The 26,948-nt window shown below is 41.5% G+C and overlaps 1 protein-coding gene across 1 annotated transcript in view; it reads right to left on the reverse strand.

Annotated features, from left to right (window-relative positions):
• Window positions 1-26,948, reverse strand: part of agrn (agrin) — a 318,771-nt gene that overhangs the window by 100,289 nt on the left and 191,534 nt on the right. Inside the window, exons 6-8 of the mRNA XM_080496608.1 lie at window positions 13,243-13,467; window positions 9,916-10,146; window positions 3,630-3,836 (exon numbers count right to left, since the gene is read on the reverse strand). Of these exons, the coding sequence (XP_080352734.1) occupies window positions 3,630-3,836; window positions 9,916-10,146; window positions 13,243-13,467 (663 nt within the window). The remainder of the gene's footprint in view (window positions 1-3,629; window positions 3,837-9,915; window positions 10,147-13,242; window positions 13,468-26,948) is intronic.

A 26,948-nucleotide genomic window follows, 5' to 3' on the forward strand; every position in this document is an offset into this window, starting at 1 on the left:
CACACACACACACACACACACACACACACACACACACACACACACACTTCTACACACTCGGCTTGCATGCATATCATCTGTCTGACTAAACCAACAGTCTCAGTGGGCACCTACGCTCGCCTCTTTTGATGTTTAATTAAAAGCGTATCGGGGGCTGTTGCGTTTGTTGCACTCTGTTTGGAGAAAATATGCAAATGTCAATAAAAATGCATTAAAGAAACATACTCGCAGTTGCTGACGGCTGCCACGCCGAGTGGAGGAGTGGGAGGGGGGGGATAAAGAGGGAGAGAGGCAGAAACACCGAACAAACAAGGGTGGGGAGTCATGGAAGGTGGGGAGGGAGGAATGGGACATGGATTGGCAGAAATAATTAAACTGTAGAAAATGTAGATTTGCCATTTCTACCACTTAATATATTCACAGCTCAGATGCAAATGATGCCTCCTGACACTGACCACCAGAGATTACTCTGAAAATCTGGTGGTATGCTCTGGATCCGCTGGGCGGGGTTTAGTAACGTCGAGTAGTTTGAGCTTTAAGAGCTTAAATTCGTGGAGAATCATCAGGGGAGGTTAGCATGGATGCATACTAAATGTTCCCTGGGTAGATCACTCATGTGGCACTCAGGCTGGAATTGGTTTTAATATGATTTAATTTTATAAAACATCCAGATTATAGAATATAGTCCTGTTTCCAAAATCCACATTATGGAGCCTCTTCCTCCCACTAACATCCAGATCATAGAGCATCTTCCTCCCACCTCTACAAGAAGCAACTACACCTGAGTATTTCACCACCTCTGTCCCATCAGTATTATGAAGAAAAAGTGAAATGCTTCAAATTGTAAAACCGTTTCTACAATGAACCCTCTGAATCACGCCTCAGTGACTGAGACATTTGGACATATAAACAGTGCTTTACACACCTTTTTGACAGCACAGAGAAAGACATCATCACTAATGTGTGTGAATCAAACCTTTAAATTCCACCTTTCACACTCGAAGTCTTCTACATTCTGGCGTGCCAAAGCCAAGGTGGGTCTTGTACCTTTGATGATATCAGTTCAAATTCAGCCAGCTTCCTTTCACACTGTGCAGCTCAGGGATGCTTCAGTAAAGCCTAAAGTCTTCCAAGCCTTTTCCTTCTCTTCATTGTTCTTTTATTAACAAAAGGTGATTTATATTTGATTCCGCAGGGCGGACTCATTATTTTCACCCGCTGCAGTGCCGATGCGGGGTCGTACGGCGTCGCCTTGGATTATTTTCATTGCTAATGTTGGAGAAATTGTGCGGTCTCGCAAAATCTTCACACAATCAAAAATGAGTTAGATGCTTCGGGAGAGGTCGCAGTTATGAACTGAGGTTATTTGAGCAAGGAAGTTTTCAAGGAGAGACGGAAAAGTTGTGGCTGGAGGTAAAAGGGCAAACGAGTACACAGTTGGTCTTTGAATGTTGAGTTTTAGATAAACTCCATGCACACCCAGTGCATATAGGAAAATCTGCATGTTATTGGGTATTAACCCCCCGAAAAAAACCCAGATATCCTGCCTCCTCATGAAATTAAGATGTTTGCTTTAACTGGAGAGTTTGCTGTGCAAACGCATTTCTAATTTTGTGTAAAGCAACAACATCTAATATTGTACTTACTAATTTTGAGCTACTCTATTTCCATCTCAAACTACTGTATACATTCCCTCCTCTACATTTCAGAGAAAATATTGCACTTTGTACTCCACTCCATTTATTTTATTTGACAGCTTTAGGAATTTTTCCAGATAAAGATTTGACTCAGCTCATAACGGAACACAGTTCAAACCTTCCTGTTAGATTCTCCCGTGAAGAAATATTCCCCCTTCTGTTTGACCCTTGTAAAGCGGTCTGAATATAAGGTCTCCTCACTGGACATTTTGCTCATATAATATTCAAATTCACATTCACCTTAATGAATTTTTCAAGCCTCGCAGAGCGGGGTGTACTTTTTCGAGCAAAAACTTCTTTCTTTTTCCTCTTCCCTCTCCCATTAATCATCTCACTCCCGCACAGATTGATCTGTTCTCCCTCTGTTTATCTCTGCGTGCGCGTCAAGACCACACACAGGATCCAATATTTCACCCAAAGAAAAAAAGATAAGGCAAAAAGTGCAAAACCTGAAAACATTTTACGGGATCTAACTTTAAAGTGTTGATAAAGTTGTTCAAACATGCTCCCGTGAAGGCCTCCCTTGAATGTGTGTACAAACCAGTGTTTGTAGTTTGGGAAAAGTGTGTCTTTCTGGTTTTATTTCTAGTTTGCTTTAACAAAGCAGCAACAACACATCGCAAGTGATCACAAAAAATACAAAGTGATCACACTAAGCCGGAAGTACCTCATCCTTCTTTGCTAATCTTGCACTATATTCCCACTGAATGTTGACAGCGTTTACTTCCACCTATCAACACAATCCTCACTGGTTTTATACTGGCTTCGTGACGAGGCGCGTTATGTCATTCTGACTGCTTATACACTCTTTAAGTCTGCATTTTATAATACTGTCTGTGTTTGTGTTGCACATTCACATGAGCACCCACGGACCATATTAATCCCTTGTGGAGATTTTGGGAGAATGTTTATCTGCTAGGAAAGATGAGCCAAGGCAGTCACCTTCAGGTTGGCATACAAGTGAGCCACAAAAATTCAAGAAAATGCAGCCGACCTCAGGTCGTCAAAGAGTTGGGAGCTTTTAGGTGCACAGAGGTTGTTTGGGAAGCAGCGAGGTGACGTGCACTACGGCATGCGGCAGGAGGAGAGTCAGAGGTGAGGAGTGGTTAGGACACGGGAGAAGCTTCACTTTGTTAGACAGGGAATAAAACACACAGAGCAGGGAAAGAGGGAGACATCTCCAACCTCACAGATCACATCTTTGCGGGAGGGGAAACAGAAAGGGAAAAGACATTAATGACAGAGAAACACAAGGTGGGAGAGGAAAAAGACAGCAGTACAAGACCCCCTCCTGGTAGGTCCACACGGGGCCGGGGTAACGGCCTCCAGCCCCTCACCGCCGCTTGATGAGGTCGCCCAGTGGGTGACCCCACTTTCCACCTGTGGCCAGACAGCCAGGGAGGAGACGGACGGCCACACGGACATAGACAGACAGACAGACTGACTGACGCACTGAAACAAGAAAGAATAGCTTTTTTTTATACAAGAAGTGCACAGCAGACAAAAAAGACAAAGACTGAAGTAGAGGGGGGGGGGGGGGGGGAGAAACGACAAAAGCCACCGGAGTGGAAGACGAGTGAGGGAGAAGACAGAGAGCAGATGAATGAAACATGAAGGTGGCGTTTCGTTTGGGTTTTGTGCTGAAGATGGAGGGATGGAGCGTGACAGGGGGCGAGGAGGTAGATGAGAGTTGGGCGAGTGGTGGAGTGAAGGCACGGTTTTAAAGACCCCCCAACCCACCCTCAAGACAACAACGGCCCGCCATTTCAGGAAACATTCAAGGCACAGACTCACATAAAGTTAGCCTGGAAGACTCAGAAGGGAAAACACATTGAAAATGCATTAAAAATAAGCAGAGAACAAGAGAAGGGATCCGGCCCGAGTCCCCGTAAAGCCAGAATAAGGCTCTTCCCATTGTGCGGCTGCACTCACCACAGGGCCCCGCGTGCTTGATGGGGATGAGGGCCTTGCCCGTGCACTCCGCCTTGCGCCTCATGCAGTCGTTGGCATAGGTGTGACCGTCCTTGCCGCACACCGGCTTGTAGGTGCCGTCGCACTCGATGGGGTCGCAGGAGCAGCGGGCGTTCAGCTGCTCCACCAGACACACTGCGTTGAACAGGCACTCCTCCAGGCACTCGCCTGCAAGAGAAAAGATGAATACTCCAATCCGTCATCTGCCAATTGAACTATTCAGGTGTGACCTCACCTTAACCCTCAGAGGAGTTTTCTTTTTTTGCATCAGCATTCCCCCACTTGCTCATGTTTTTCTTTTTCTTTTTTTCTCTATGATTTGTCATCAAACTTGTACAAACACTGATTCGTTTTTTTTTTTAAGAGCAGCTTCCAACTGGTAACAGAGTACTCGTCACAGAGGAGCAGGACAGGAGAAGAACTCACTGATTCAGGGAACAACAAAACATGTGACGGTAGAAAAGAGTTGAATTTTCTTTCTCCACGCGTGTAAAAATAAATCAGTTTTAACCAGTAATTGCATGTTGGGGTTGAGCACCTGTCAGCCGCAGCGTGTGAAAAAGCACGTCTCTCAGCAGCCTTTTGTGGAGTAAATGAAAACGACACGTCAGAATTATACATTAATCAGGTCATAATGCAATGATTAGTCATTCAATTACGTTTTTCATAGCAGGATGTAATTTCAGCCAGATGATCCTGATGTGGCACAAACAGTTGCGCAGAAACAGTTTTTGTCTCAGTCAGTTTGCATTTCCTGATTATTTCCATCTCAGAGTGGAAGGGAGGGATAAAATCCATCTCTTGCTCTCAGTGATTAAAGGTTCACCAGGAGACCGGACGACACACAGCAAATATTTTAATTTCAATCCAAGCAAAGCCAAGCTGCCAACATTCATATATTGATGCTATTAAGTCATGTTGGACGTGCCTGGAATTCACGTTGAATGATCTTGTTGCTGGGAAGAGGAAATCATGAGCACAGCTCCTTATATTTAGACCCACAACCGTCATACCCGTGTTGCTTGTGGTTGTTCAGAAAAGCTTATAATCAGATTACATCCAGAGAAAAAAAATTTTTTTAATCGCTTTAAACTCTGCACATTCAATATTCATCATTATGTCTGCAAAACGGTACAGGAAATAAACATGATTTGTGTCAGTGTATGTGATGACTGAAGATGCCACTGTTTTGATTGTATATCTTTAAACACTGCGGTTTTTCTGTAAACACATTAACAAAAAAAATGTCACATCCTCCTGTATGTACAGCAAAACTGTAGATATTAGAGTCGTGACACAAGGAGCTTCATGAATTCCTCCAAGGTGTCATCTTGATCTGTTGTTCCACCTGAAGTCACATGCAGTATCTAAACAATATTCAACCTTGAGGGGAAATGATGTTTGTATTATTTCTCTCATCAGTGTATTTTATCCATCTCCTGTACACATCCATTCTTTTAAATTCATTCATTTTCTTGCGATATTGAGTGGGCTGTAGAGAGCCAGTGTTTTATATTCACAACTGTGGATATCTATAAAGAAAGTCTGAAGAAATAAGGTTTTGGAAGAAAACAAGCACAGCCACAAAAAGTCATTACTTTTGTTATTTGATGTTAAATGTTTGAACCTCTTCAGGGATTATTCCACAGTAATACATTTCTTATACTTTTAAATGGTTTGCCCACAGTGAAATATCATGATCCCAAAGAAAATTTCATGTAATGCAATTTTGTTGATCAAATTTAAGGTTCAAAACAACAACAAAATAACATGATACAGATTATTAATTTTTCACATGTGCATTTTGATGATGTATGACATTGATACTCCTAAATCTAAGTCAAAAAGTAAAAATGAAGTGCATTTATTCAAATGATTCAGAAAATAAATGACACTATCCTGCGTCGAGATTGCAATGTTCCCATATTCATGGTTAACTTTAGTTTTGGTAGTAAGTAATTGAGTTGGAATTGATGGAAGAAAGTCAAATGAGGGGGGATATTTAACAATATGTTGCTGCCAAAATGAAACCTGAAAACACATCAGAGTGACGTGTGCTAGAATGACCTTACTTTGAAAGGTAGATGCAGTCACAGTCTGAATCTAGAGATTTATTCAAGTTTTTTATATGACTGTCATCTACACAAACGGTTAAAAACTGTAATTGCAGAGGTACTTATTTATCTATGTGTTATTCTATGTTATCTAACTTCTACAGTAAATTACAATTTTTAAAAACAAAGATGATGGTGATGTGGCCCTTGATGAAAATGAATTTGACCTACTTGACACAGGAGAACAAATGTCTCTCTTGTTGGGGAGAATGCACAGACCTCAAGAATATTTTGCCAAATTTGCAAGAGTTGCAAAAAAGCATCATAGTTGTCTTAAAGTTGTCTCTATTCAGGCCCTGTTTACACAACGTTTCAAGTAAAATCCATTGTTTATGTGTTTTCCTTTCAGAAATGTTTCACATATTCACAGCAACTTTTTGAGAACAATGTTCATTTACAAAAAATACGCTAGAAGCATTAACAATTGTGAGCTCATACACATTGGTGTAACAATGCAACGCTGTTACGGAGACTCTCAATTATAAAACTACCAAGTCTCAGGAGAAATGGACTGGGAGTCGTGACACTCTGGAGGACGACTTTGTCCATCGACTTGTGAATGTGATTGCCTGCGAGCACTGTTGTCATGTAAACAGACGCCCGAAACACAATAAAGTCATGCATTTTCCCTTGAAAACATTTTGTAAATGGTGTCTAAGTTTAAGCTAATAAGCAGCAGTGGAAACAATCAATATAAATGAACTCTCAGTATGTTGTCTGGACCTCATCAAGCTATTTCTACACTTCTAAGAGCTTAATTTTTCTTAACATCTGATGGGAGATATTCCATGTTTATATGATCACTTCTCCGCAAATTGTCTCGTAACATTTGAGGATACGTTTTAAATGTGTGAAAAGTGAGTGGAATGCGACACAAACTCCAGGTGAACATTGATGCCAAATACAGGAAAATAGCAAAATGAGTGTGATTCAATGAAAATATTGTGACTTATTCATGTAATTTATTGCAGTTCTGCATCTGGAAAATAGTTGCCAGTTCTTCCAGGAGTGAGGGTCAAGCCAATCTTTTAATTTACATAGTGAACATCAGTGTGGGATGTTTACACGGAGTTTGCCCTCCCTCGGTTGTCCCCATGCCACGTGCTTCAGATCCTCTTCCCCCCCTGATGATTGTATTAATCAACCTGGTCATTGTCTGCTTTGGTTCTGGCTGATCCTCGCTGTGTTTAAGCAGCCATGTTTCCCCTGTTGATTTCTCTTACACACACAAAGAGCAGTAGCTCAGAAACAAACAAATGAAAAATAATATAAGCTGAATAAAGAAGTTCGGGATGAAGTAAATAGAAGAAGGCTGTTGATTTCACATGACTCGACCCTAACACTCTTTGAAAAAGGAGAAAGATGGATTATGAAGTAACTCGCTGCAAACGATTGCTTCAGCCACAGAAATGGCTCAATGAATATATATGAGGAAGTGGCTGTGTTTTATTGTGGAGGTTCTAGTTTCGGTCAGGGGTAATAATAATTGTATTTTTCATCTTCAGTTCAAAACTGCACAAACCAAAGCAAACTCTGTGACACACTTTATGAGAAAACGCTTGAGAACACAGATGGGATCTGCTCTTCGCAACTTTAATAAAAAGTTTTCCGAGAACTTTAATTAAAACAAAAAGCTCAAGAATTAATCACAAATTACTTTTTTGGGGGGAGGTCAAGATGAAGCCTAAACTATTATATGCATAACATTTTGACTCGCTAAGCAAAAAATCTTGTGCGGAAATTAAGAAGAAAGAAAAAATTGTGGTAATGTGAAATGGCAAATTTGCCACTGAACTGAGAAAATTCAATTTGAAGCAGCCCTCTGTTCTGGAGGCGCTCACTGGGCTCCGAATTTATTTCATTCCTGATCAGTGGATCAAATTTGCACAGCAATTCAATTCCTTCATCTCTTTTCTTTAAAAGCCTGTCATGCCACACTTAATTACGTCGCCGCCGTATCCGAGTGAGAGGACGACAAGGATGTGCAATGTCATGGTTACAAGACGAAATGGCCATTTTCATTAGTTACCAATTTGTAATTTGCTTAGGGATATGATTTCATGGATCTCTGTTTCAAATTGAATTATTCTTTCATTTGAAAAAAATATAAAAATAAAAAAAGATGTCCTTCTTCTTGCTCCCGTTGTGCGCACAAACCCCACAATCACTACTTAGGCTGGGATTTGAGCAGTTTTAAGCCGACTCGCATCCACCAGGCCTCTAAAAAATCCCGTGTATCAGTCTCGGAGCTGCTGCAGCGGAGGACATCCTGCAGTGATCTATTCTTGTCCGTCGTCTTGTCAGGGGGTCTTAGAACATGGGTGGGGGTCTCCGAGCATTACTGCAGTAAACTAACACAGCTGTGGCTTTGTGGAGGCCCCGCCAACAACACAGCGGGAAAATTGGATTTCCTCCGATGGCTATCAGATATACAGTAAAAGCTGACAGCTCTTTGTTGACTAAGGCTTAAACCCCGTGTTCTAATAGCACAGATAACAGCCCCGGAGGCTCTTATCAGACCCGGGAAGGCTAGTGTGAGTGTGGGTACAGTGCAGACCCCGAGACCTCACAGTCATTTATCTCCGTATCACAGAACACAATCCAGTCACACAGTTCAATTTTTAATGGGAGCTCACCTACGTTGATAAAAACATTCACTGTAAAATGTGTTCAGTGTAAGAACTTCCAAGAGACAACAGCAAGTCTGGTCAGAAATATAATTCCAATTTCCAATTTCAAGCTCGTAAATAATTCCTACTAAACTCTATTTATAGGGGACAAAGTGTCTTGTGTAAGTTTTTGCAGATGTCATATGAAAGAAAAAAAAAAGATAAGTTATGTTCACAAAAATCAACTGAATTAAGTGTCATGAACTTGTTAGCACTGTGAAAATATTGGATTTAGCATGAACCTTTTAACACCTACTGTAAACACATCTTTAGCATTCATTCATTATTATGACATACTGTATTTCATCAAAATCTGTGTGTTTAATATCTACAATGAAATCGCTTGTTAGCCTGCATGTAAAATATTCTTCAGTTAAACCAATCGGTGTTGCGTACATGTAAAAGCTATTTTCCTCTCAATAATACCAACAAGGGGACATGCCATGCACACAGCGAATCACTTCACTGGAGCGATGCTTAAGAATAACTCAAGAATTTCAATTTTGCAGTGTTAGAAACTCTAATTTGACATTATTTACCCAGAGACACAATAACAGCAACAGCTTTGTAAGATAAACTTCTACTTCTTTTGGCCAAAGGCATCAGGACAATAATGAAATATGTTGAGTACACCAAGCTGAAGTTTAACTGCATGTTCTGGATTTTTCCTTTTGTAGATTAGTCGGCTAGTTTTAGTTCAAGTCATCAAAAATGAATAACCCCAGTTTGGAGGTCAAACATCTCAGTTGAAATATGAATTGTGGTCAATGCCTCAAATGTAAAAATGTATGAAATGTTATAACAAAACAAGTGGAATCTCTCTCCAAACAAGAGGGCAGGAGCTAAAGCAGGTCTAATCTGACACCTTATCAACTCAATTCAACTTTATTTATATAGCACCAAAAACAACAGTCATTTCTAGGTGCTTCTAGGTCCTCTTTCATTATATGTAACTGAAAACTAAAAAAGCAAACATGCAATATTCTCAACAATAAAACCAATCGGTTGGTGCCAGATTCATCGGCTCCATGCACTATGGTCTGAGTTTTTACCTCCCATCATCGATTAATCAGCTATGACAACAGTATTATACTTCCATCAAGTCATGCCTCTGATGTCATCCTTTTAGCAGAGAAACCAAAGCTTCCGGTACACAACAAAGTCCATTTTTGCAATCAAATGCAGTCTAATATATAGGATTGATGACTGAGCTAAAACCTGGTGGGTTTCATCAATAAATCAGCTGTTCTAAATGGTTTTCTGTTTAGAAAAGCAAAATAACAGTTTTCCTCCTAAGAAAATGGTATATTAATCCAATAAGTTTCCAAAAAGCAATCCAGACCATTACCATATTTTTACTGCTCTTCTTTCAAACTGATGTTCCTAATTTGTGTGATTTACACACATTTCCTCACAAGCTAATTAACACACGTCCCAGCCTCAGCCCTCAGCCCTTACCTCCACCAATCCTCGCCCTCCTGCACTCTCCTGAGTGGATCTTCCTCAGCTTGAGGCCTTTCTGCACGCCCGTGGCCATCATGGCGCACTCGCTGGGGTAGGTGTGGCCGTCGCTCGCACACAGAGGTTCGCTGCTCGGGGGACACGACTCCGGGGCTCCAAAGATGAGGGGCTGCCGCGTGAGGGCCTCCACCCGGCACATCGTGTTCAGGCTGTTTTCGCTGTCTTTGCATGGATCTGAGGAGACACGGACAATTTATGAGCATGTCCTAGTTATTGCAGCCATTTGATATGAGAACAAACCAGATTTGTGGATAATTGATGCTTTGGACTGATGAAACGTGAATAACAATGTGCTGGCAAATTAATAAAAAGCATGAAACTATAACAGGATGCGGTGCTTTAATTGCCTTATGGTTGGAAACTGTTCAAGTTCCTCCAAAGAAAATGTCTTACATCCCATTATAGAGCTATGGTGTGTCGGCTTTTAACTATCAATAAACAACTATACACCTGATCACTTAAACGGGCTGGCTGAAGTTACAGTTATTTAAAAGACACCGAGCAGAGAAGGAAAGAGAAAAGAAGAGGCCTGCTTTATTGATATTATCGGTGGCAGGGCAGCTGAGAGCAGCTCTGTGGAGGATGGTGGATGTGAACGGCAAACAAGGAAATGGATGAAGGGGCGATTGGTTTGATTTGCTCCCATGCGCCTCCCCTTCTTCCGCCTGGTCTGGCTTGCGCTGCCCTATCAGTCCCTGATCATAATGGAATTGGTTGCTGGATCTGCGGGATGGGTGCGGGGGGGGGGGGCAAGACTCCTTGAAACAGGAGCCCGGGCTTTATCCCGCTTGCCACGCTTTCAGCATGTAGGAAGACAAAGGATTTATGGAGCACTGTGACATATTAAATCACTGCCAAGCTGCCGGCGAGTCATTCAAAACACACCGAGGATGAAACGGCCTATCATCGGGAAAGGAGTAGAAAGGAAAGGAAGGAGAATGAGGAATAGAGAATGAGGTTGGGGAGCGGCTTCCAAAGACCTCTGGCAGCGATACAAAGAGCGACAATGCCGGGACATAAAAAGGGACAGAGCGCTTTGGCTGCACAAGGCCGGGAGGCGGAGGGACCGCTGGCCAGGCCTTGAATTGTTTACTATCAGCACAATGCAAAAGCCTGCACAGGCTAGCAACCCGGCAAACAGGGGTTTGATCGTGATGCACGCAGCGTCTCTGCATGACGCAGTGCTTCAGCCGCCAGCCAGACCATTATCTGAGAAAAAGACCATTACCTCCCATTAACTGAGAAGAACAGCTTCCAGGATCCACGCTTTCCTCTGAGCGGAGCAAGTAGGGTAATTACAAAAAGAATGGCTTGTTTGTTGCAAAAAATAAGCAGCGTGGATAAATCAACTGCATTTGTCTGGCTTGGGCGTGCAACTTGAAATAGCCCAATGCTTTAGATAAAATGGCTGAAGGAAGATTTAGAGGACCATAAGGGCCGGCCGGTTCCCTGGGCCCCCGGCCCTCCTCGGGGAGTACGGGGTAACTCGGGGTCACTTTGGCTGAATCCTCATGGATTTATAAGAGCCACCTTCTGCCTGTGGACCCACGTATTCATCTCTCATTGCCCACAAACCCGCTCTGTCTCCTGGAGGCGCCATGCTGTTAGGAGAAAGAGTTAGTGTCTGCTGTTTTTTTTCTCCTATTTGGCTTGCCAGGAATAAAGAAAAGAAAAAGAACAACTTAAAAGTTGGGAGCCTTGGGAGAGTAAACAACTATTGCCTGATTATAACAAGGATGAGGGAGAAAAAAAAAAAAAAACCCAGATGAAAACGACAGCTCTGAAGACCTACTTAGAGGAAACAACAATTCACACCACAGGAGTACCTGTGTCTGTGTGGAGCAAAGCAACCGGAATGAGGAATGAGAATTAGCAGAGCCTCGCGGTGAGTGAGTGGGGTATGTGAAGGAGAAACTACAAAAGGTACAAAAGAAGCGAGGAGGAGAAAGTCATGGAGGAAGTTTTCCTGACAGTCATTGAATCAGACGTTTCCATTTCAAGACACCTCAAAATCTCCGGCTTTGCTTCCTCCCCGGTGACTGCATCATTACAGATTTAATATCAGGGGGTTTGAGACTCATTAAGCAAATATGAAGATTGCATCTTCATCTGAGAGAAACTACAATGAGCATTTTTGACTATTGACTATGACATCTGGGTTATCTCTGCGGCACGATGAACACGGACAGATTTCAGGGATTTCATATTTGCTGATGCATGTAATCAAAATTAAAACAAATAATGTGGCAAAATCCATCAAAAATGTAGATGAAATGAAGGTTTTCCCTCAAATTAGAGGCATTTTTGTCAAGAAAATTTGTCTTTTTAGTGTTTTGGGGCTGCACATAGGATTTAGTGGTTAGCACTGTTCCCTTACAGCAAGGCCTGGTTTGAATCCTGGCTTAGGAGTGTTTCTGTATGGAGTTGGCCTGTTCTCCATGTGCATAACTGCCAAGTATTTTCTGGTTTCCTTCAATAGTTCGAGATCGTGTTTATTATTGCATACAGTTAATTTTCCAAAGGTGCAAATCTCAGTTAGGAAGATCAAGATTTGGTACACAGTAACTATAGCCTTTGGTTATATGCTAGGTTATATGCATGTGATAAGGAGATGACTAAAGTTTTGCCTATAGTTGTAGCTCAAGTATTCAAATATAATTGAAATTTGCATTCAAAACATAAAGAAAAATAGCATCTAAACATCTCCAATAAGTGTCATCTTATTGCGTTGATGCTCCTTGCAGGATTTTAATTGAAACTTTAATTTATTCACCATTCTTTATGAAGGCATAATGTGCTTCAAAGTCAATATCCCGGAACTTTTGAATATACTGGTATACTACAGTTTGCATGGTCTCTATGAGCATATGTGGGTTTTCTCCAAGTATTTTCTGGTTTCCTCCAATAGTCTATGATCATGCATATCAGTGCAAATGACATCTTCCAATCTTCCAATTGTCCATACGTGTGACTCCAGGTTAGAAAGTTCAAGTTGTGCTAGCGAATAACTCTATCCTAGTTATATGCATGACAGAAGTAGATGGGATGCCAGACATTTTGCCTCAGGTCATGATTCAAATCTAAAAAAAAAAAAAAATGAGAGTTGGAAATTTGACTTCATCCAAATGTCTCCAATAAATGTCTTGATTCTGCAGCAGGATTTTAATTAAACATTTGTATCTAATTTGTGGCTTTTTCTGATGACAGAATGTGCTCAAAAGTTAACAATCACAAACTTCTGAATATACCTTGGACAAATGTTTCTCTTACCGCAGTGTCCTTGGTATTGCACGCGGATGTTCTTCTGGTTCTTGCAGGCGTGCTGATAGAGCTCGCACTCGTTGCGGTAGTCCTTCCCGTCGCTGCCGCACACCGTCTGCTCGGGTTTGCCGTCGCAGCCGAGGGGACACATGCATTTGGCCGACAGGCCGTCGGACGACTGTATGCAGGTGCTGCCGTAGCTGCAGGTCACGTCGGTGCAGGGGTCCTTCAACGCTGCAGCAGGAGACGAACAGAGAAACGAGGTCAGGGAAAGGTTAAGCAGTAGGATGCTGTACGCTGAAGAGCAACGAAAAAAAAAAAAAAAAAGACAAAACACACCATTTGAGAGAGAGCTGTCATGCTTTTAGAAGCAGTTATTCTGGGTTTGAACAACTACTTGACACCCCTGGGTAAAGATGTGCTGCCACAGCTGTCTGCCCGTATAAACAAGTTGCGTCTCATTTCGCAGACCAGTGCGAATTGAATCTGAAGCTTTGCATTCGCAACACATTCTCCACTGCTATGCTCGAGCATGTTTTAATCGCCACGGATGGAAAGCAGCCCCCTGAATATTTACCTTTTCCTCAAATTAGACCAAGAGAGGGAACAGGAGAGGTATTTCCCAGCCCCTCAGGACGCTGTTTCCACCCTAATTAAACAGCCCGCCACTTTGCTGCTAAGTGACTTACTCCAAAGACGGAGAAGGTGCAACTTTTAATTTTGTGTGCGCTCACCACCGATGAGGGATTTTCCCGGGCCTCATATGCTTGACAAAAGGCGACAATGAGATTACAATCGCTGTCATCTCGCAGCACGATACATATTTATGACTGTCACGGACAAACATGCTCTCCCATGAGAGCGAAGCAGAGCATCGGCAGCCCTCTCATTTCCTAAGCCTGCCACTTTTAGAATAAATATTTATCCATGTCTGATATTATCCCCTCTTTTGTTGCAAGCAACATCAATGAATTTAATTTAAAGGCTGCAAGTGTATATATTGAATCTCAAACTCGAGTGTTATGCCTGGCTTATTCCCCCTTTCTCTCACCAGTCCTCATTTTGAAGACAAGACAAAAGCAGAATGTGTTTCAGGGGTGTCTTTTCCTTTCTTTCTTTTTTTAAATTCAATACCTGCCTCCAGGATGGAGTGGCACTGCCTTGTTAATAAGAGACCGGAATATGTGTGGAGATGTATTATGGATGTGTAAGGAGACGGGAGTGCTACAAGGAGTGCTCTTGATCAAAGCATATCCCCCCACCATGCTTTCCTCATCTTCATGACACATTTCCCCCTTCTTTTTTATTTTATTTTTTGCTCCTTGCTGTCAAGGTCTTTTGAGGTTTTGAGAGTTAATGAACACATCTTTTTATTTTTTTATTTTTTTTATTTTATCTGTGCAGGAACTTTGAAACTGACTCCACACCTCATTTATCAGCAACTTCAAAATATAGCACTAAACTGCAACTGTGACGAAAGGAGAGCGATGGAAAATGGCTCAATGAAATCTAAAGTCGTTACATGAGAGACACTGACGATGGTTCAAAGGAGTTATATGTGGACCAGAGAATAACTATGACACATGGCCCCCAATGACAACGACTCCTATTACTTACTAAGACTGTTGCGTGGCGCCATAATCTGATTTGAACTGATAATACCTTCTACTCATTTTTGCAGACTTAAATATGAATGGAGTTTGGTTATTTTCGCTGAGTCTGAAAAGATGACATATATCCTGGTAACACATCCAATAGCTATTTTCATCCTTCAAACCGGGACTTCATGCTTTAACTGGAGCTGCTGTTCAAAGTTTCACTCGTAAGCTGCAGAATTATTGCAAAGTTATAGTGTGAAACCTGGTTGTATTGCCACTATTACTCTGCATAGATCAATGCAGAGCTGCAATGGAAACATAGAAAATCTCTGTGTAAATAGTTCACGTGAATACTGATTATGGACCATAATATTCCAAATAAAATGAGTATATGTTGCACTGTTGTAGATTTTTGGCTGGTGAAAACACATAGATAAATATGTGACCTACACATAAATATATAATGACACGTACCTCACCACAACTGCTGTATTTAAATGGCAAGCAAAGTGAAGTAAGTTAAATGTTAGAGAGCAGGGAAAAAAAATCAAAAGAGTAAAATACAAAATCAGTAGCGGAAAGAGTTCAGAGTGTTCATGATGAAGACAAAGATAGACAAATTAGCTTTTGCGTTTTCGTTTCAGATAACTGTTGTTTTTAGATGGCAACTTTTTGATAACTATGTCCATTTACACGGAAACAGCAGAAAAGCTAATAACAATGTTTTCATGTTGGTCCACAAGTTGGCGCTGTTTGTTATTGTAATGAAAGCACACACACATGTAAACATTAACAACGGGAGTACATGGACATTTGTATGGACAGACAATGAAGTTCAATTGCGATTACAGGTAGTTCAAGTAACTACCAAGTCCCAGGAGAATACGAACTATGAGTTATGACACGCTGGAGGCCGCCATTGTTGTTCTTGTTCATTTATTTGCGCATGTGCACAAGAACTACTTACTACAGCCATGGTGCGCATATGCAGTAGCAGTATTTTCAAAAAGTTGCATTTTCTGTGACTCAAAAAACCCATTGTTACGTTAAATTGCCTTTCAAATTGCAACTGTTCGTAAACTCCCATAGACATCCCCTACCAAATCACTTGTGTTCATACGCAATCAGTGTGTTCATGATTACACTCCAGAAACACAAGAAAAGAAATCCTGCAAACACAATGTCGGACCATAATGAAATCTTCCTGTAAACACGTTTTGAGTCATGTGATAAATCAGCCATAAAATATCAGTAACAGCCTTGTTGTATCAGTCAGAGCAGACAAAAGGTCACGTTAAACCATAATAGCAGTAGTTATTTGCAAAAAGTGTTCAATTCCAGCCGCACTAGCTTGAACTGCAGGAGGATCCTGTTGGGAGGTGAAGGTGGCAGGAACGCGGCGAGGTCGGGGAGAGAGGTGAGGGAGGGGGGGGGGGGGGGGGGCTAGCTGGAGACGGGCTTTTGTTTGCTTTGTGACTGTAAACAGCATTCGCTTCGCACTTCTTGATCTCATTAAATAATAGCTCGGCTTCTCTCGCTCTCTCCTTCTCCTCCGGGCAAAGCTGGTGTCTTGACAGACGCATTGAGGTGGGGGCCGAAAGCATGAGGGCACGAGAGCAAGGTAAGAAAGGAAGGGGCGGCGGGGGCCTCGTCATTTGAATGCTAACAAGAGCTGATTTGGCACGAAGCGCCTCCTCGATGCCGCGTTAGCGCAGAGAAAACCTCCATTCTCAGACTCAGACAAGCAGGCAAATTGCCTGAGCGAATATGATCATGTAACAAATGGAGAAGAACGGAGAGGGAAAAAATACACACATGCTCACCACAGCGAACTTCAGGGAGTTACTGCTTATATTTTCTCATTATCATCACGCGATAGACGAGGAAGTGCGGAGCTTGAAAAGTCAGGAGAGCTGGCTTTGCTAAATTAGAACGATCCTCGCTACCAATTAGACGGGTCTCCCTCGCTGGAGTGAAGCACAACGAGGTTCAGACCGCACAGATAATGAGAAAAAAAAAAGACTGATAAGGCTACAGATAGAGGGAGAGGAAAAGACGTGAAGTGGCGGCAATCCTGAGCAAACACAGTGAGAGATGATGTCTGTAGTTTATGATTAGAAATGGGAGGACAACAATTGGAGGGCCCAATTAGAAGAGGAGGCTTTTAAAGGTTGTTTATACAATAGATACAGCACGTTCCCCAAAATATTCATTTTTATAGGCACTTTTGACATATCATTGTTTGTTTATCACAACAGAAACCTTCCTCCAACTCTTTGCAACAAACAAGCGTGCGCCTAATTGGTTTGACTCATTCCAAGTGGAAGCATAAAACCTTTGTCGAGTTGTTGGTGTCCGTTTACACAGCAACAGTGCTCAGGGCCACTGAAAACACAACTTATTGAAAACGGCTCCCAAGGTAGTACATTTTAAACGCTCTGAGTGTGTTTCCATGTAAATGGGAGAAAACTCGCAAGCACTGCTACTGCAGATGTGCACCAAGGCTACAGTCATTATAATATATAATAATATTCTCTTCTGCACATTTACAAGTAGATGAACAATAGAAAACATGGCAGCCTTCAGAGTGTCATGACTCCCAGGCCATATTCTCCGACAACAGCACCGACTAGTAGCTCTACATGAAAACAATATCGTTTTCAGTGTTTTTGCCATTTCTCTTTAAACAGACATCATTTTGAAAACATTGCCGTGTAAACCCAAACTTATTTGAAACATAACCGCAAAAGCAATACGATTTCACTTGACACATTGTCATGTAAATGGGGCCTCAGTCAGGGAGTTAGGAAGTGGTGGGTCACACGCCTTCCTTCGGTTTCAGTCCTAGCTTGTCGGACTCCATTTGTTTCCATATTCTACCCTTTTATGGGTTTTATGGGTAGTCTGGCTTCCTTCTGGAGCCCAAACAACAAGCTGTGACTATGGTACCTTTGTACCCAAATGTGAATTAATGTGATGTGGTGTATACTTGATGCTTGAGGAAAATGGAATTCCACAAAGGCATCTGCCAATTCAGCTTTGATGCTGGTTCAAATGGGAGGTTGGATATATAACAAGAAACACATTTAAATAATATACAAATTTGCTATTCTTAAGTCTTTTTATCTTATTCTTGAGTGCCACTAAAAAAGCTTTTCATGAAATACACCTCAAACAATCCGTTAACCCCATCAAAACAAGCCTTCTGAGCCTCTTTAAAAGCGACTTGGTGAAATGCTTTCCTCCGGCAGGATCAAGAAAGCTTATCATGTAAAGTGTGCAAAGCCTGTTGACATTAATTTGGTATACATGTAATATGACATGAGCTTCATCATGGTGTGACTGCTGGTAGCATGTGTGTTTTTCCCCAAAATGAAATATGCAGTTGCCTTTAATGACATTGAGTCTGGCCATGTCTAATATGGATATTTGATTGGTGAAAAGAGAGGAGAAACTGCACGAAAGAGATGAAAACACAAGTTTGTGAAAAGGTTGTGACTCATTCCAAAGCTTTCAGTGTGTGACTGTACACTGACAGCAGTTAATGTGCAAGATGTGGAGGTTTTGCTGACCCAGTGCAAGGACTGAGGACTGAACAGAGGACTGTGTTACTCTGACCTGAATTTCAGCTTATTTCTACTGTCACTCAGTCACATCCAGCTACGAGAGGACACGACTTGTTGAATTCAGAATCACAGGTTTCCCTTCGGCCTTTTCTCAACACTCAAAGAAAGTTTCACACCAAAGCTGCCGAGAGCTGTAATTTCACCTCAATCCCCTCCACTTTGCGGGCAAGTTTTTCTTCCGCCTCTGCCTGCATGGAAATTCAATATGTTGGAATGCGTACCTCGTGGCATATTTGATGACTGCGGAGTAAAAACATTTGCACCTCGGGCTGCTGCATAGCTACGTGAGTGGAGGATGGCACAGTGTGCCGGTTTAATTACAGGAGGTGAACCCTTTTTTATTGAGTATTAGTTTGACATCGAACTTATGACAACTGAGAGGGACGGAGCCTCCGACACGCTACAGGAGAGAAGAAGGTGATGAGAAGGGAGGAGTCAGCCGTGGAGGGGGCAGAGGAGTTCTGGAGGAGGCAGATTATGGTGATCCTCTCCTCTCCTCTCCTCTCCTCAGGCGGGAAGCTGTGATGCACTGTTTTCTGCTCCACTTTATTAATGCTTCATTAGGGACGGGGAGCTGTCAGCGTCACCCTGGCTTTACTTGACATGCTGCCCAGATGTGTGTGTGTGTGTGTGAGAGAGAGAAAGTGTGTGTGTGTGTGCAGCTCATGCACATTCATATATGCCAGAGCACACAGACAGGCAGCCACAGAGTTCAGATCAGTCTGCAACTAAGTCTGTGTTACATTTATATGTGTATCTAGGCATGCACGCATGTATGAGAAGGTGTTTGTGTGTTTGTGTGTCAGCATGTGTTCGTGTGTGTGCATGAGTTGTGTGTATAACGCTTCCTGTTGTGCTGGTAGTGATAAGGGAGGGAGCCGGGTTTGAAGCTAATCAAATGCAATGATGCGATGTGGGGAGACTTGGCAGTGTGTCTTCTAATCAAGAAACAACCCCCACCATGGCAGCCTCCGCCATCACCAGCAGGGAACGAGGGCGAGAGAGACATAGAGAGAGCAAGAGAGAGAGCGAAAGAGAGAGAGAGAGAGAGAATACTAGAAATAATACAGTATGATAGTTTAATTCCAGAACCATAATCCCATAATAAAGCATGCAGATATTATCACTCATCAAACCTGCAGTTACAAAGGTTGTTGAACATTCAAACAACTTGCATGTAACAAACAATAATAATCATTTTGGCCCTGTTCAGTGCAACATAATGTAATAACTTAGCAACAGTGTAATAAGATAGTTGATGAAATATCATGATAGCATTTTGAAAATAGTGTAATAATTTATCACGTAATTGAAGTCGCAGTAAAATCATCTTTTGAAAATGTAAAAGAGCAGCCAGTAATGTGTTTTGAAGTTTGTTTGTTTTTTGTTTTTTTAAGTACATGATATTGTTGCCATATTCATTCATTGATGTTATACATTCTGCACCACTCTCAATCAAGGTTGCAAAATATATTTTATTCCACCATTGGCAAAATCATTACATTATTGGTTGTCACAGTTTTGCTACATCTATTCTACAGTATTAAAATGAAGCTACAGAGAACACATTCTGACTCCAAGTGCTCATTTAAAGTTGCACTTAACCACAGTCTCATATAAGCAACCACTCAAATAACTGAAGCCAAATGAAGATAGATGCAGAACATTAGTCTACGGAGGATATCCACTGCAGACAATCCTTTACCTAAACCTTAATATACAAGAATCATTCAAAGGTGATTTCTCATCAATAATCACAAAAGATCAATATATTTTGATAAGTAAAGACATTTGTCGATTAACTCCACCAAGATATACATCTGTTTTGCTTCCTGTTCATTACAGGTTACTAACATTTGGTAAGTCCAGCTACCGTGATGAATTTATATGTAACACTGGGTGTGTTTACATCACTAAAAGATTAACCAGATGATGACATCAGCAGGGTGAAGCACGTTTAAAAGCCACTGATAAAAACAAGATAAAACACAGTTCAACATGTTTCCGTCCCTTATCAGATTTATTTCCAACAATATTTTCCAGACGTAAAAGAAGAAAATAAATCAGATTAATGGACGTGACCTGATTATTGGGGAGGAATATGTTAATCTGATGTTTGATCATCAGATACTGTACCTGCTGTTACGATAAACCATATCAAATTAAGCTGTTTATACAGTATAATCACTTGAATAATCTGATGGCTCCGATAATCTGACACTGAATGGATTTTTAGAGACCGACGCTCCAAAATAACAAAATTTGTGCTCGGAACATTTCAACTTTACTTCTCATTATTTGAGGTTTGGCTTTACTTTTCAGAACATCACCATTCCAGCAAGTTTCTCTGATTTTTTGGAACTTCCCCATGACCATCATTGACACCACACCAGCTGCATTAACTTTGCTTTTTTCCCCCAAAGTCAAAACACTAAAATTGCTTCTATCTTCACCATCAGACATGTAGTCGCCCGCCAGCGGTTCATGAGAATCTGTGGTTTAAATGAGCGTACATGAAGCATGAGATTAAACATTTTTACTTTTTTTTCTTTTTTTTTAAGCTGGCAGCTTTATATAATCACGGCTTCCGGGCGTACCTTTACCCATCCACACTATGTTAAAAGATTACAATTTGAATCATCAGATACAACATGTACAGAAAAACAAGAAATTGATGCAGAGCAGGAACCGCAGGTTATTAAGAACCAAGTAACACTGCTTTTTAATAACATATTCATTTTGAAGAGAGCTCCGTAGTACTCCCGACTTCTTCCTGTGGCCTCGTCCGGAAAATTATTTCCAACCCCTGACGGAGACATGCTGGGCTAAAAATTCGGATTCCAGAACTGAATGTTTATTTTGTGAGGAAAAGCGCTTGAAGTAATATGGAGAGGAGTACTTCAAACTAGAAAAAAAAAAAAAAAAAAAAGGCTACCATTGTGTCTCCAGTCGTGTGCACTCACACTTACCCTTACGATTCTAAGTGCACAAGTTCACGGCGTGTAGAATGCCGGCAGGCTCCGGACGGTGTCAGCGCTCAGGAAGCCGAGTGTGAGATGTAGCACACTTCTCACTCTCGGCGGCTGTTAAGATACTTTAACCGTGTTACTGCTCAAGATACGGTGGTGTTAGTTGTGCCCAGTGATGCAACTTGAAGTGGGTCTATGTTCTATCAGCATCAGCTAATGGTTAATAAAGATTTATATCTCAACAAAGTCAGAATTCAATTTGTGTATCCCTGCGCTACAGCCTGCAGAGATTCTGCCACTAATCAGAGATTAAATGTTGCAATCAACATTTATGGTAAGTGGATAAAGTAAGTCTCAAGTCAGAGAACACTAATTATCACTGCGGGCTCGTCGGTGCATTAATAGTGTGGTGCGTCAATGTTATTGAACGAACAAAAGAACTTGATTTAAGTTAGGGGCATCAAACTCATTTCAGTTCACGAGGCACAAACTTGCCTGGTCTGATGGCAGATGGGCTGTAGCAGTAAGTGATAGCATGATGCACTTTAAATGCAATCCAGTGGGCCTGATTTTTATTTATTTTGATTGAGTACAAAGTATGCTAAATTGCATGTTCATGCAAATACGTTCAACGAAGAATAACAGTATTCAAATGTTTGGTCAGCATTAGACCCTGCTAACATGAGAATGATCTCCTGGAAAGTGGTTTATTTCTTCATGGAGCAACTGGATGGTGTTGGTGGAAGAATGTATAAAACATATCAGAGCATTACAGCAACTGGATATCAATTTGGGTGGGGGTGGGAATAATGGAGCTGATAGTTCATTCATACAGTCAGAGGTCCTTTCAGGCCTGCTGAGGGATCTCCTCTCACCACAATAACAGCAGCATCTGCACTGAAGGCTGAGCTGATTTGCTCCTCGCTCGCAACAGTGTTCAAAACAGACGCAATCATAAAGAACGAAAATGTTTTAAGACGCAGTAAATCACATCACACTGTACAATAGGAGCATAAAATGCTCTCAGTATTCAGCGAGATGGATTTTGTGTTTTCAGTCAGACACTATCATCAGTGCTTCATCAGCTCCCACACGTGCGCTCACAATTTCACGTTTGCAGTTGTTTATATACTCGCAAACCCTTAGTAGATCATGTACCATATGCCAAGACGATGTATGACGTTTTAGTCTGAAATATAAGCAGGAAGTTGTTACATTCGGCTGATTTACCGACATAACTTTCGTCAAACTGATAGCTGACATTTGGATTTACAGACCTGGTAACACAACACTGGGCACTTGGCATGGTTTGAGAAGCGAAGGGGGCAAACAGGGGAAAGATAAGCAGCTAAAATAAAATGATAGACAGCAGATGAGGAAGTGCTTTGCAGCTGGTAAGGGAGAAGTGTGGAGAAGCGAGATAAGAAAAAAGGTCACAGTGGGAGCAGGAAAAAGCCATATGGAGTGGTCAGAAAATCAACAGACGAAATCAACAAACACGAAAATCCAAACCACTAAATATGGATGAGACTAAGCAGCCAGATATCCGAATCGAGTGATGAGGAGGCAGGAGGTAGGGACTGAGGGAAGGCCAGAGGATTAACAGTGACACACACACACACACACACACACACACACACACACACACACACACACACACACACACACACACACACACACACACACACACACACACACACACACACACACACACACACACACACACACACACACACACACACACACACACCTCACTTTCTCTACTGCGAGGCCAATGGCTGGAAGATGATTCTGGGTGTTTGATGTACTTCTTCAAAGAGCTCCATTGAACTGCAGCTGTTGCTCTCTTTTACACGCTCCACTGTTTTACCCTTGAGAATGGAAAATGAACCGCAAAAAGCCCTCATCATCCTCCAGTCGCCGGCCGCCCTCACAGGGAGCCGGCGACGCGTCGGTGTACAGTGTGTTGAGATGAGGCAACGCAAGAGTGACAGTGGGAAAAAAAAAAACTTTAATTGCGGCACTTGTTTTGGAAAACAAGAACATTTTCTGAAGAAACCAGTGGTAAAGAAATCTATAAATGACAGATAATAAGACATTAAATTGAAGCAATGCAGTTTGGTTTTTTTTCTTGAGCCATAGCTGTCATTTTCCCATGGCAGATATCTCACGCTTGAAAGATGCAGTAAAGCACAGGTGGGCTGCTGAAATAGCTACACAGGGTCCATTTATTGTGCTGAGAGACAGAATGAAGGCAGGGTGGGATTAAATCGTCTGGATGCTGCATTTATGACAAACAGACAGAGATGCATAGGTCTTTTACAAATTCACGCACACGTGCACACACACACAAGATAAAAAAAAAAATACTAATAACGTATATTTTCTCTATTTGAACCATCTCATAAAGTTTTCAAGAAATGGGCAAAATCCCACTGAGCCTCTCTTAGCTCAAAATCTGAAAAGAGTTCAGGTCAGAGGTCAAAGGGGCAACCCTGCAGCCAGAGAGGAAGAAATGAGACCTGATTGATGGAAATAGTTTTAATCTGAAGCCACAACACAGCCTGTATACACTTTCACCTGATTATACTTCTCCCTCACACTGCGAGTGCACGTTCCATTAATTATGAATCACTACAGCCTCGTTTAAGTGCTTGACACATTTAGGAACAGTTTTATTATAAACTTAAAAAAAACAAAAATGCTAATTCCATTTGGCCCCATGAACCAGACCAGCTATAGCCATGTTATGTGCGGAGGTGTATATGCGCTTTCTGTTTTGAAGAAATAACATTAGACATGAACTAACCTTAAGTATTGTATTTGTTGCAGTCCTCCATCAATAAAAAATATTCTTGTAATTGTATGTCATTCACTACAATATATCAATATATATGGAAACTTAAGCACAGTCAAGAAACTTCAGCTTGTTTCAGTCAGAAAGGTTAACAGAAGTGCAGGAAACACATGTGACCACTTCTGACCAGAGCTATGGATATAATAAAACTTTAATTTGCAAGAGTGTAAAAAGAGTGAAGAAAAGGTTATCAATGCAAATTGACAGTGAAAATTATGGAAAGCTATATAAATTGTAGAAGAATGTCAAAAGTAGTTTGACTTTAGAAAACTCAGTAGTTTTTCGGCCCCATTTAGACAACAAAGGTTTAATGAGCTTTTTTTGCTTTTTGAGTGACTGTTTATATGGCAACAGTGCCACCGGAAACTGAACTTTTAGGAAACTACTGCCAAGGTGAAATGTGGAAACAGGTGAAAACCCAGCGTTATGGCTCTCAGTCCATATTGTCCTGGGACTTGGTAGTTTTATAGTTGAGAGTGACTGTAATAACAATACAATTTCAATGTCAGTCCATATGAATGTCCATGTACTCGTCATCGTTATTATCATTTATAGGGCATTGTTCTCTTTGTGCATGTGTGTAGTTTCATTACCAAAACAAACAACAGCACCAACTGGTGGCCAAACGTGAAAATGACATGGTTTTTAGTGTTTCAGCTATTGTTGTGTAAACCAACATCTTTTTCAAAACTTTGCAGATGCAAAGCTTTCCTGACACACACATGCAAGAATGATGTATTTTCATTTGAACGGTCAATGCTTCCAAAATTAAAAAAAACAAAACAATTTTTTGCAAATGAGAAAGTATTAAAGAGAAAGATTCAAATCAACAATAGAGGGGCCAGGCAAACCTCCTCTTCTGTAGAATCCTGAGGGAAACTCTGCTGGTTATACACTGTCTATCAACGAATCCGAGGGAGTTAAAGTGTGACAAGTCACTTTATTTCAGACCTTTAATCCACATAAACAAGTCTGAAGAGATAAAAGGCAAATCGAAAAGTGTAGCTGACGGACAGTCTCTTTAACCTCAGGGCCTCGGTGTCACCTTAATAGCTTGTGGGGAAAAAGACAGTATTACCTATTGGAAAGCTGTCAGTGCTGGTACCACAACCTGTACCTCTTGGATTAAGGCCTTTTGAAAGGAACAAAGACAATCTCTTCCCAAAATAAGTCGCGGTATGTGGCCGGACGTGCTCTTAACCGTTTCTTTGTTTACGTCTTTAAGGCCAGGATCCGACACGATCAATAATGTATTTACATTCTTTATCTCGTGTCGAGTTCCACATGTAGAAAAGGACCGGATCAAAAGCAGTGAGACGAAACTAGTTAGATCTCCGTTAGATTAGTGTGCCTTAAAGCACACATTTATACAGCAGTTATGGTTCACTGGTGATATATTTCCATCACGGAAGCCTCACTGAGAGCAACAGACAGGAATAATAACTTTAGCATGCATAATGCTTTAAAAGCTGAATAAATTCAATGTGCAAAACACTTTTAAGCAGGGAGACTGACAATAAAATGAGAGGATGCTTGGCAGAGAGAGAAAGAGAAAGAGAGGACGGTGTCACCCGGCTCCGGAAAGAGGTACCGGGACTCATGTGGGCTAAGTGGCGCATATGTTGCAGGTTCCCTTTCATTAGCTGCTGATTAACGGGAGCCGGTGGTGGTGGGGAGCCAAAATCAGAACTGATGTGCAGTGAAGCATGAGCTAATCATGCTTGGCCTTTGCCATCGCGGTGCTTGTTAATGAGCGATAGCCGGCGGGCACAATATGCTGCTCTTAGTCGCTAAAAAGTCGGATGCTGTTCGTGTGTTCACACCACGGGCGCATCGGTGTGAACACACGCAGGATCAACATATCCACACACACTCCACATGATGCGTGATTATTCACTCCACTTTATAACTTCTCTCAAATGTCACCGGTTGATCCAGCAGCCATTGTTGCTCCTGTGTTGAATATCTTGATACGAAAGGTTTAATTCTTTTTCTCATAAACTGCAGAGAATATGTAATTAAAAACTTTAAAAAAGTAAATAAGTGGGGGGAAAAAAAAGATCACTTTTCAGTTGAAGTGCTTTTTTTTCCTTCTTCAAATTAAAAGTTAAGTGCGTCGTGTTTAACATGTGATTACAGCTATTCAACAGACAGAAAACTATATTCAGTGGTTGTGTTTGTCCCAAATGCAGATATTTGGCTGTTATTGTAGTATGGTAGTACTCTCGACCAGTCCAGATTGATGTCTGCCCCTTGACTCAGTCAATAATCCTTTAAAATATCAGTCTTGGGATGCTCTGGTCTTAGTCTTGACCCGGTCTCGGCCCATTGGTCTTGTCTCAGGCCCTGTTCACACCAGCCAAAACAGTCTTTTTTAATCCCCCTCAATCTTAAAAAGGTTCCACACGTCCATGCAACGCCATTAAAACAACCTTACCATTTCAAAAGATTATGTCGTACATATGCCAGGCTTATAGGTGGTGCTGTTGCATTGCCCCAGAAATACACAAAAAACCGGACAAGAAGACATAGAGCATGCAAAAACGGTGAAATCAACAAATTGTTGTTGTCAAGTGGCATCACAGTCAGGGGTTATTGGGTCAAGAGATGGGGCGATGACATCATCAATTTCAGGAAATATTCCTGTCTTGCCCATCCACACGTC

The sequence above is a fragment of the Blennius ocellaris genome, assembly GCF_963422515.1.
Source record: "Blennius ocellaris genome assembly, chromosome: 5".
NCBI classification, from domain to species: domain Eukaryota; kingdom Metazoa; phylum Chordata; class Actinopteri; order Blenniiformes; family Blenniidae; genus Blennius; species Blennius ocellaris.